At 41.5% G+C, this 12,648-nt stretch overlaps 1 protein-coding gene across 1 annotated transcript in view; it reads right to left on the bottom strand.

Moving 5' to 3' along the window:
- Nucleotides 1–12,648, bottom strand: part of VWA3B (von Willebrand factor A domain containing 3B) — a 188,799-nt gene that overhangs the window by 32,378 nt on the left and 143,773 nt on the right. Inside the window, 1 exon segment of the mRNA XM_069494458.1 lies at nucleotides 8,130–8,180. Coding sequence (XP_069350559.1) covers nucleotides 8,130–8,180 — 51 coding nt within the window.

Here is a 12,648-nt window from a genome sequence, read left to right on the forward strand (position 1 = left end):
AAACACTATCAACTAAGAATTCTCTATCTGACAAAATTATCCTTCAAAAATAAAGGAAAAATTAAGACATTCCCGGATCAACAAAAGCTACGGAGTCTGTTACTGGTAGGCTTGCCCTACAAGGAATGCTGAAAAAAGATCTTCATGCTAAAATGAAAGGATACTAGAAAGTAATTCTAAGCCATATGAAGAAATAGATAATCTCAACAGCCTACAAAAATTAAAGGCATTGAATAAGGATTCAACTTCCCCACCCCCAACAAAGAAGAAGCAGATGGCTTGACTGGTGAATTCTACCAAACATATAAAGAATTAACAATAATCCTTCTCAAACTCTTTCAAAACATAGAAGAGAGGGATGCCTTCTTAACATAGTCAACAAGGCCAGAATTACCCTGATACCAAAGCAAGACAAAGATACCAAAGAAAACTACAGACCATTTTCCTTTATGAATATGGGCATAAAAATCCTTAATAAAATATTAGCAAATCAAATCCAACAGAACACTTAAAGGATTATACACCATGACCAAGTGGGATTTATCCCAGGAATGCAACAGTGGTTCAACCTAAGAAAATAAAATGATTTAATATACCACATCAGTAGAGCAAAGGGAAAAAAAATCACATGATCATCTCAATAGGTACAGAAAAAGTATTTGATGATATTCAGCACACATCTTTCATGATTAAAAACAATCAGCAGGCCGGGCGCGGTGGCTCACGCCTGTAATCCTAGCACTCTGGGAGGCCAAGGTGGGCGGATCGTTTGAGCTCAGGAGTTCGAGACCAGCCTGAGCAAGAGCGAGACCCCATCTCTACTAAAAATAGAAAGAAATTATATGGACAGCTAAAAATATATATAGAAAAAATTAGCCGGGCATGGTGGCGCATGCCTGTAGTCCCAGCTACTCGGGAGGCTGAGACAGGAGGATTGCTTGAGCTCAGGAGTTTGAGGTTGCTGTGAGCGAGGCTGACGCCACGGCACTCACTCTAGCCTGGGCAACAGAGTGAGACTCTGTCTCAAAAAAAAAAAAAAAAAAAAAAAACAATCAGCAAACTAGGAACACAAAGGAACTTCCTTAACACAATAAAGTGCATTTATGAAAAACCCATAGTTAATATCATAATCAATGGTGAAAGACTGAAAGCTTTCTCCCTCTGATCAGGAACAAGACAACAAAGTCCCTTTTCACCACTCCTGTTCAATGTTGTACTGGAAGTTCTAGCTAGATAAATAGAAAGAAATGAAGGGCATTCAAATTGGAAAGGAAGAAGTAAAATTATCTCTATTTTCAGATGAAAAGTTTCTATATGCAGAAAATCCCATAGATTCCCCGCCCCCCCCCAAAGCCACTAGAGCTAATAGATTCAGCAAAGTTGAAAGGTACAAGGTCAAAATACAAAAATCAGTTGTGTTTCTATGTGCCTGTAATGAACAATCTGAAAATGAAATTAAGAAAACAATCCCATTTACAATAGCATCCAAAAGAACAAAACAAGAGAGAACATGAAAGTCTTGTACACTGAAAACTATAAAAAATTGCTGAAGAAACTAAAGCCCAAAATAAGTGGAAAGACATTATGTGCTCATGGGTTGGAAGACTTAATATTGTTAAGATGGCAATACTCTCCAAAGTGATCTACAGATTCAGTGTAATCCCAATCGAAATTCCAATGGCTTTTTTTTCCAGAATGGAGAAACCAATCCTCAAATTCATACAGAACTTCAAGGGACCCCAATTAGCCAAAACAATCTTGAAATAGAAGAAGAAAGTTGAAGGACTCACGCTTCCCAATTTCACAACTTGCTACAAATCTACAACAATAAAAAGTGTCAACTGGCATAAAAGTAGACATATAGACCAATGGAATAGAATAAAGAGTTTAAAAATAAGCCCAAACATTTATGGTTAATTGATTTTCAACAAGAGTGCCAAGGCCATTTGATGGGGAAAGAATAGTTTCTTAAACAAAAGGGGCTGGGAAAATTAGATATTCACATGCAAAGGATGAAGTTGGGCCTTTCCTTTACTTTCTACACAAAAATTCACTTAAAATGGATGAATAACATAAATGTAAAAGCTAAGACCATAACCACATTAGAAGAAAACAAAGGGATAAATCTTTATGTCCTTGTATTTGGCAACGGATTCTTAGATTTGATACCAAAAGCACAACCAACAAAGGAAAAAAGATAAATTGACTTACCTAAAAATTAAAAGCTTTTGGGGAACAAGATAGCCAAGCAGAACCTCTCAGTGATTATCTCCCCACAAGAACACCACATTGAACAACTATCCACACAAGAAAGCACCCTCATAAGAACCAAAAATAAGGTGAGTGATCACAGTACCTGGTTTTAACAACATATCAAGAAAGACGCACCGAAGAGAGTAAGAAAGACAGCTTTACACTGCCTATACCACCCCTCACCCCAGCCCCCAGCAGGGTCACAATGAGAGAGAATCTGTGTACTTGGGGGAGGGAGAGTGAAATGATTCTGGGACTTTGCTTTGGAACTCAGTGCTGCGCTGTCACAGTGGAACACAACACAAGGCAGTGTTGGCACTGCTGGCACCCTTGGAGGGAGTATTTAGACCATCCCTGGCCAGAGGGGAATCCTCTGCCTTGGCAGTGGAAACCTGAACTCCAGCTAGCTCCACCACTCGCTGATGAAAGTGGCCTGGGGGCTGGAATAAATCTGAGAAGCAGCCAGGCCACGAAGATGGCAGTCCTTGGGCAAGTCTGGTGCTTCACTGGACTTGCAGCCAGCGGACTTGGTTAGAGTGCACATCACCTTGTGAAACACCAGCTGTGGTGGTTAAGGGAGTGCCTGCATTGCCCCTGCCCCAACTTCAGGCCGTGCAGCTCAGGGAGAGACTCCTTACATTTGTGGAAAGGAAAGGGAAGAGTACAGAGGACTTTGTCTTGCAACTTAGGTACTCACCAGCTCAGGCACAGTAAAATAAAGTACCAAGAAAATTCCTGAAGCCCTCAGTTCCAGGCCTTAGATCCTGGATGACATTTCCACACCCACCTTGGGACAGAAGGGAACCTGCTGCCCTGAAGGGAAGGACCCAGTCCTGGCAGGATTTACCACCTGATGACTAAGGAGCTCTTAGACCTTGAATATCCTTCAAACATGAAGGAGAAATAAAGACTTTTCCAGACAAATGAAAAGTGAAGGATTGTGTCAACAGCAGACATGCCCTATAAGAAATGCTAATGAGAGTTCTTTAATCTGAAAGAAAAGTATATTAACGAACAATAAGAAACCATTTAAAGCTCACTAGTAACAGTAAGTACACAGACAAATACAGAATACTCAACACTGCAGTAGCAATGCGTAAAACACTCATATCTTGAATAGGAAGACTAAAACACAAACTTAGTAAAATTATAACTACAACAACTTCTTAAGAGATAGCATAAAAAGATACATATATATATATATATATATATATATATAAACAAAAAATTCAAAAAGTAGGGGGAATGGAGTTAAAGTGTAGAGGTTGTAGTTTTAGCTTTCTCTTTGCTTGTTTGTTGTTTTTTGTAATCAGAGTTAAGTTTTCATCAGTTTAAAATAATTAGTTATAAGATGTTATTTGCAAATAACTTCAACTCAAGAAACCTATGAAAACTCAACCTCAAATCAAAAAACCTACAACAGATACACAAAAAATAGAAAGAAAATAGAAGGGAAGATGGCAGACTAGAAGCAGCCCACAAGCACGCTGTTCTCAAGGAAAGGAGCGTAAACTGCAGGCAGAGGCCTACCTACAGATAGCTTTTCTTAGAAGGAACCTTGTGAAATCACAGAGAAACAACATGGGACACTCAGAGTGAAGGAAAGGTGACTGGGTGACACATGGGACAAGATCCAAGGGATCTGTGGGGAGGCATCTACACGCAGGGAAGATTAAGAGGATAGAGTGCTGGGGTGTTGCGCTTACCCCACAGGCACTGTGGCTGAGTTGTGAGAGGGCTCCCTCCACCACCACAGGCCTCTGTCTGGACAGGCTGGGAGCTGCCTAGAGTCTGTGCAGAGCCATTGCACAAGATAACAGGCACAGTAAGGATCTGGTGGCAGCTGATCCTGGGTTTCTGCAGCTGACACTATCCTGTGCTCTCAGGTTCATGGTGCCAGGTCTGCACTGGATTCAGCTTTGAAGGAGCAGCCCTCACATCACCCCCACTGGTTGGGGGAAGGGGAGGGAGTGGATGGAGTGGAGGCTCCTCTGAGCCGTACCCTGTGACTGGAAGCCATGTTCCCCTTCTCTCCAATGCTGCAGGATCTGAGCAGAGGAGTTGCCTCAGATGCTTCAGGCCCCGACCTGGAAACTTTTGGAGCTGCTTCAGTGGGACTTAGCAGGGTGGGGAGAACTCCGCAGTCCCGGGGCTACTGGAACTGACCTCCACCCGTGTGGCTTGGCATCTGCAGTTTCCAAGCCTGCAGAAGAGCCTGCCACCTTATGAGGACCTGTCTCTGTGCCCCAGGTTGGAACAGCCCACCACCTCTGTAGCCCTGTCTCCATGCCCCAGGTGGAAACAGCCAGCTGCCTGTGTGGCCTTGCCCACACAGCACTGCTTCTGGCTCTGAGGCCCTGCTTTTGGCTTTTTCCCAGTCCCAGCTCTGAGGCTCTTGCACTGGAGCCTAAGGCTCCACCCCTGTGGCCCCAGAGCTCCTGCCAGGCACAGGACACTGCCCCCATGATTCCAGAGTTGCACCTGGACACCAAGACCTCACCCCTGACTCTCCACCACTGCTGCAGGGCCAGTGGAACTGCCCCAAGGCCCAACGCCCTGCCAGGGATCCCCCAGCCTTGAGCTGCTATTACACCTGGACCTGATTCAAGCAAATGCCCACAGCCCAGAAACCCATACTGGTTAGATAGCTTCACCCAGCTGTCACTGTGACCTGTGTAAGGAAACCCCAGGAAAAGCAATCCCCACAATCCCAGCCTCCATGGAGAGGGTCTCACCCAGCCCCCAGCCTGAACTTCCTACAATGGCCTGGGGAGCAACCCAACACCCAGCACAAAGATCATCAAGCAAAGGCTTGAACCGCGGCAATCATAGGAGAACAGGACAAATCAGAACAGCTCAATGACAAAAACACAACCCAATTTAAAAATGGAAATAGGACTTAAATAGATGTTTCTCCAAAGAAGATATACAAACGGACAACAAGCACATGAAAAGATGTTCAAGCATCATTAGTCATTAAGAAAATGCACATCAAAACTACAATAAGATATCCCTTCACATTTACTAGGATGACTTTAATTTTTTAAAAAAAGAAAAATAGCAAGTGCTAGTGAAGATGTGGAACAATAAGAGTCTACCATACAATCCAACAATACCACTACTGGGTATTTATCCAACGGAAAGGAAATCAATACATCAAAGGGATACCTGCACTTCCATGTTTATTGCAGCATTATTCACAATAGCCAAGCTATGGAATCAACCTAAGTGTCCATCAGTGGAAGAATTGATAAAGAAAATGTATATGTACACAGTGGAATACTATTCTGCCATAAAAAGAATGAAATCCTGTCATTTGCAGCAACATGGATGGAACTGGAGGTCATTATGTTAAGTGAAATAAGCCAGGCATGGAAAGACAAATATCGCATGTTCTCACTCATAGGTAGGAGTTAAAAAAAAAGTTGATCTCATGGAAGTAGAGGATAGAATGAGAATTACCAGAGGCTGGAAAGGAGGTGTGAGTATGCAGGGGGAGATGAAAAGAGATTCGTTAACAGGTACAAACAACATACAGTTAGGTAGAAGGAATAAATTCTAGTGTTCAATAGCACAGTAGTTGACTATAGTTAATCATAATTTATTGTACATTTTAAACTAGCTAGAAGAGAGGATCTGAAATGTTCCCAGCACAAAGAAATGATAAATGTTTGAGGTGATGAAAATCCTAAATATCCTGATTTGATCATTATACATTGTATGCATGCATTAAAATATCAAGCATATCCCATAAATATGTAGACTTAGTATGTGTCAATAAAAATAAGTAAATAAATAGTTTTTTAAAATGTTGTAGCTGCTATGGGAAAACAGTATGGTGGTTTCTCAAAAAGTCAAACACAGAATTACCATGTGATAAGCAAATCCAATCCTACATGTATACCCAAGAGAAATGAAAACAAGTGTCCACACAGAAACTTGTACACAGATGGATACAGCAACATTTTTCATAATAACCAAAAATCAGAAACAACCCAAATGTCTATCAATGGAAGACCAGATAAATGGTGGGGTGTATATATGTATACACACACGTAGTACTGATACATGCTATAACTTGCATGAACCTTGAAAACATTAAGTTTTTACATGAAGTAACTAAAATAAGCCAGACACAAAAAGGTCACATGTTGTGTGATTTCCTTCATATAACATACTCAGAATAGGCAAATTCATAGACAGAAAGCAGACTAGTAGTCACCAGGGGTTGGGGGAGAAGGCAATGGGGAGTGGTTACTTTGTGGTGTTTTTCTGGGGTGATGAAAAAGTTGGTTTTTTTTTTTTTGGTAGGAATGTTATTTATTAAACCTAATAGTAGGCAATTTGTCAATATACATTAAAAGTGTGCATATCTTTTGGCCCAGTGATTTCTTTTCTACGTATTTATTCCAAAGGAACAATCAATCATGCACAAAGATAGGTAGAAAAACATAGGCCCAAGAAAATTCATCACAGTAGACTTTATGATAAGGAAAGCTGAGAAGAATCTAATTATCCATCAAGAGGAATCATTAAGTAATTTTAGTACATCTATACAATGAAATCTGTATCATTTTAAAAATGATGATGTATAATATTCAGTGATAGGGAAATTCTTTTTGACATTTTTTTTTATATCAGCTTATTATGCGGGGTACAAAAGTTCAGGTTACATACGTTGCCCACGTACCGCCTATCCCCCCAAGTCAGAGCTCCAGGCGTGTCCATTCCCTAGACAGTGCACATTGCACTCGTCATGTAGGTATGTACCCATCTCCTCCTCGCACCCCCCCCCCCTGAGTCAGCACCTTCAAGCGTGACCATTCCCCAGATGGTGCGCAACGCACTCATCATGTAGGCACACACCCTTCCCCTCCCCCCTCCTGCCTCCCCCCACCTCAGTCTGATATCCGATTGGTATCATTCCCAGATGTGAATTTAGGTGATGATCAGGGAAACCAATTTTCTGGTGAGTACATGTGATGCTTGTTTTTCCATTCTTGGGATACTTCACTTAATATAATGGGCTCCAACTCTCTCCAGAAGAACCAAAGAGATGTCGTATCACTGTTATTTCTTATAGCTGAGTAATACTCCATGGTATACATATACCATAATTTACTAATCCAATCATGAATTGATGGGCATTTGAGTTGTTTCCACATCTTTGCGATTGTGAATTGTGCTGCTATAAACATTTGGGTACAGGTGTTTTTGTCATAGAATGACTTATGTTCTTTTGGGTAGATGCCCAATAATGGGATTGCTGGATCGAATGGTAGGTCTATTTGAATTTGTTTAAGGTATCTCCATAATGCTTTCCATAGGGGTTGCACTAGTTTGCAGTCCCACCAGCAGTGTATGAGTATTCCTTTTTCTCTGCATCCACGCCAACATGTGTTGTTTTGGGACTTTTTGATAAAAGCCATTCTCACTGGGGTTAAGAGCTTCTGCACAGCCAAAGAAACAGTCACGAGAATAAACACACCACCAACAAAATGGGAAAAAATTTTCACATACTACACATCAGATAAAGGACTGATAACAAGAATCTATTTAGAACTCAGGATAATCAGCAAGAAAAAATCAAACAACCCGATCAAGAAGTGGGCAAACAGCATGAATAGAAATTTTTCAAAAGAAGATATAAGAATGGGTAACAAACATATGAAAAAATGCTCAACATCCCTAATCATCAGAGAAATGCAAATCAAAACCACAATGAAAAAGTTTTGAAACTAGAAAATGGTGGTGGTTTGCAAAACATTTTGAATATCTTAAATACCACTGAATTGTACACTTTAAAATGGTTAATTTTTGGTCACATGAATTTCACTGAAACTAAAAAAAAGTGAAGAGAGAACAGAATGGCTTACCTTTCTTTTTCCTCTGGAGATAATGCTCGCCAAACAATTTTATTCAAGCGTCTGTTTAAAAAAACAACAATAATTTAGTAGGAATACTTCATTTCATGGCAAAAGGCTGACCCCAGGCACTGCAGGGGAGCCCAAGCCAAGTGCCATTACCACTGGACCACGCCACAGTTATCTGCTTAGAGAGACTAGATTGGAGTGTCTCCTCAGCATCACCGCAGAAGTCTCGTGGCTTTGTGGCAATTGTGTCAAATATTAAAGGAGGGCTCAGCTCTCAGCTCAGTCAGGTAAAACCCAATCTGATCAAAGGCAGTAGACAAACTATTCCTTTGTATGAAGACGTTTCTAACCTCCCATCAGTTTTCTTCCTAAGGAAAACATAACTGTGCCCCTACCTGGCTTGCTTTCTGTAGATAGTCTTCTGCCTGGATTCTCAGAGAAAAGAGGTTAACAAGGTCATAAATAACAGGATTGGGACGTAGTTTAGAGATCAACCAGCCTGACTGCCTTGTTTTCTACACGAGGCTGCTGAGGGGCAGACAGATGAGGCACTTTGCTCACCTACCACTGCTACTTGGCGGCACTGAGACTACAGCTCATCACTGAGTGTGTTTTCAGAGAGAAGCTGTCAACCCAAGAGCAGAGAAAGGAATTGGAGCCAGGGGTCCTCCAGGGGAGTTCACTACCCCAAAGCAGGCTTCCTGGACTGCAGAGCTCAGAACATGGGCTCCCACCTTGTGAGCTGATGTTCCATTAAAAAAAATTGCTTCAATAAAATGAGGTGTGAGGACACTCCCCCACTCAGAAGGCATTATTCTAACCCCTGGACCCAGCACCAGTGGGATGCGGCTCTGAGAACACACTTCTGGCGGAGGTGTTATCCTGCCCGCTCTCCCACCATGAGCTTGGTGAGACATGGACAGGGAGTCTGGTGTGCGGGGTAAGAGGATGGACTCTGGAGCCACAATGCCTGGGCCTAAAGCTTCTCCTCTTCCAGCCATGAGGCTTTGGGCCAGTACCCAAATTCTTCTGTAAAATGTGAATAATAGTAATAATAGTACCTCCCCTTTCCTAGTATCACTGTGAGGACTCAATGAACTAGTATGTGTCCAACACACAGAATTGTGTCTGACACAGGTAAATGTTCTGTAAGTGACAGAAAAAGAGTCAGGAAGAGGGAAATAAGCCAGCTAAGTTCTTCTGTCTCACTTGAAATTTTTGGTTCTTTGGGGCCTAGCTGGAAATTGGTTTTCTTTAATCATATGGTTCATGTAACAATGATCAAGAACGCTAAGACTTGTTAAAAGGATTCATAGTATGCATTTTGTGTGTGTGTGTGTGTGTGTGTGTGTGTGTGTGTATGCTTTTCTTAAAAAAGAACACCTATTCACAATCCTCTTAAATCTAAACTTTGAAAGTGGAGGCAGTGTGGTAGGGAGAGAGACTGGGAGTGTAGATAAGAGCTTTGGAACGACATGGGTCTGGGTCCAAATCTCCATGTCCCCACTTTCCTGCTGTGTGATCCTGTTTTACACAGCTTTTTGAAATCTGTTTTCTCAGTGATAAGACAAGGATAACACCACCCGCCCTTGGCATGCTTGAGAGGATTAAGTGAGATGTATAAATAAAGTGACCAGGAATAACTCAACATTTACTCTCTCCAAGTTCTGAAGAACAAGGCTTAGAAATTCTGAGAAATCACTGGTGAATGTGGATCCAGTTAGCTAGCACATGCCTCTAACTTTAATTTAATCCTTTAGAATAGACTTTTCCAATAGCACATTTTCAAAACCTCTGTTATTCTTCTATTTTTCCATCTTCACTGAAATATTTCAATGGCTCTACTGAAGCCATTGGCTCTTCAATGCTGGGAGGCAATCATAGGAAAACCACTGTGTTTAGCGTGTGTTATGATCCCCGTGGGATGCGGTAAGGGAACTGGGTATGAGGGCCTCTCTGAAGCTGGCCCAGCCCCTTAATTTGGGTATTTTACTAATGACAGTTTTCCTCTTTATTGTAGGAGAGTGAAATTTGGTTGAAGGGTTGTATTCACTAGCTTACTGTATCTTTAATTTTCAAATCTACTTGTGCCAAGAATTGACTCATTTGCAAAGCAGCTTGTAACTAGTGACACTTCGCAAGTCTGATAAGCACACAGCCCAGCAAATTGGAGACCATAAGTAGAGGGTTCTAAGCAGGGTCCCAGTCCCAGGTTAGAACAGATGCTTCTCCTGTGGGTATGAGAGCTGTGACCTTGACTTTAGATTTGCAATCAAAGTAAGCTGCAGAAAAATCACCCAGAATCTACCCAGCCCTGGCAATATTCACTCAAAGCTTATGCACAGACACACAAAGCCCAAATTACGGCCTCAGTTCTTAAAATATTGAAACAGAAGAACTCCCACACATGGGCACTAAGTGTGACCAAAATAACTATGTCATTATTTTGGCCAAAGGACTGTGAGCTTCCCATTTGCCTAGCCCTAACAGTATGGATTTAGGTTATATGAAGGTTATATTTAAGGATACATTTGGCTTACTTTTGGAGGGAAACTCCTTAGAAATGTTATTTAGGGATGGTGTAGGGATAAACATTTCATCATTTCAAACTTTTCGTATTCTACATATCCTTGAGAAAAGTGGAGCAAAATGGAAAAAGGAATTGACATTTATACCAACAAAAGTCTTAAACACTATTGAATGCAAAAGATTAGGAAGTTTTGTTCTGTATAATATTCATGATAATCTTGATATTATTAAGTCACTGTGTTAAATAAATTATTTAATACAAACATTAAATTAATAACACCAAATAATTCAATCAATAATCTTAAATATTATTGAATGATATCAGTCATGTTAAAATTAATGCTATTAATAATATTAAAACAACATTTTTTTAATACTAATAATATAGTGACAATATTTCTCTAGAGGGTACTAAAAGGCTTTTCCAGATTCACTCACTGGAAGTAAGAAGTGGGAAAAACCACTTACTATGTCTGTGTTTTGGTTTTGCTGCTAAGGAAGAAGGCCTCTCTTCTGCTTGGGAATGGGGGTCCCTGTCCTTGAAACTCCTGGGATAAGGTCAGCCCAGTGGGAAGAGCTGTATGACTGCCACAGTCCATATATTTATAGTCATTTTAGGATTAGCAGATTCAGGAAATGAAAGGGGTAAGTAATTAACATTAATTGCTCTTTATATGTGATTTACATAATCCTCACAACAGCCCTGTGAGATAGGTTCTGTGAATAAGGAATCTGAGGCTTATGATTGTCACACACTTGCCCAGAGTATTATCAGAACCAAGAATGAAACCCCTAAGAACTTTCTGACCTCAAAGCTCTAGTTTGTGGCCTTGCACCAGGCTTTCACAGACCAGGTAATTACAGAACTCAAATATTTAAATTATTCAAGCAAATCACATTTGAATTTGAATGGTATTATTATATTGCATTTTGAATAACTGAATTTGAAGAATTTTAATAACTAAACTTGAATTATATCAAATTTGAATAGTCAAATAAACACACACACACACACACACACACACACACACACAGACACCTGCTAGGAATCGGGGATGAAGGAGGCAACAAGGCTGGCCAAGCCTCTGGCCTCAAGAGCTGACATCCTAGAGAGGCAAAGATGGTCAGCAGGCCACAGGCCTGTGCAGAAGTCCCGAGTGCTCTGAGGGCCACACAGAGGGTGGGCAGTGGAGGGGAACTACAGAAAGGCCTCTCTGAGGAGGGCCATTGGCGCTGAGGCAAGAAGGGATGAAAGACCCTGCTGGGGACAGCAGCGTAACAGGAGGAGGAAGGGTAAAGCTCAGAAGGAAGGAGAGGCCTGCCTGGAAGTCTCAGACCCATGGGCAAAAGTGAGCCTTGACTGGCTCAACCTGCCTTTAAAAGAAAGATGCAGGGCAGGTAAAGACTCAGAGATACACAGAGGAGGCCAGGTAAGACAGCCTCAATTCTCAGGTGAGGGCAGTGGAATAGGTTCAGGTGCAGGGGGGTTGGGAGAGGCCTGTGATGGCATGGTAGGGAAAGACATGCCATGGGACAGGACTGTGTGCACCCTGTGGGCAGGAGTCAGACCTTGTATTTGTTTTGAACACACACTAGACACAGGGCAAAATGACAAGTGGCCAATAAATGCTGGCCTGGGCCTTATCATTAACTTTTGTGGACTTTGTTTCATTTCTCCCATCCACATGATAAATGAAAACCCAACTTCCAGAACCAAGAACAGGCTTGCTTGAAGAAGCTGGGTGTGCTCAAAGTTTAAGCAAGTGCTGTGCACCAAGGATTAATTAAGTGATGGGGGCAGGGTGGGGAGGTGATCACAGCATAGACAAGGATGAAGACTGAGTCATCCGCCCCTGTGAGGAGAGGCTCCAGTCTCAGCACAGACACAGGGACTATTTCAGAGCATGGATTTCACTGTAGTCAACTTTATCATCATCGTGAACTTGATACGAAAAATTTTCAAATAATAATATAAACTTATATTATCTCCATT

This window comes from Eulemur rufifrons, chromosome 19, assembly GCF_041146395.1.
Source record: "Eulemur rufifrons isolate Redbay chromosome 19, OSU_ERuf_1, whole genome shotgun sequence".
Lineage (NCBI taxonomy): Eukaryota > Metazoa > Chordata > Mammalia > Primates > Lemuridae > Eulemur > Eulemur rufifrons.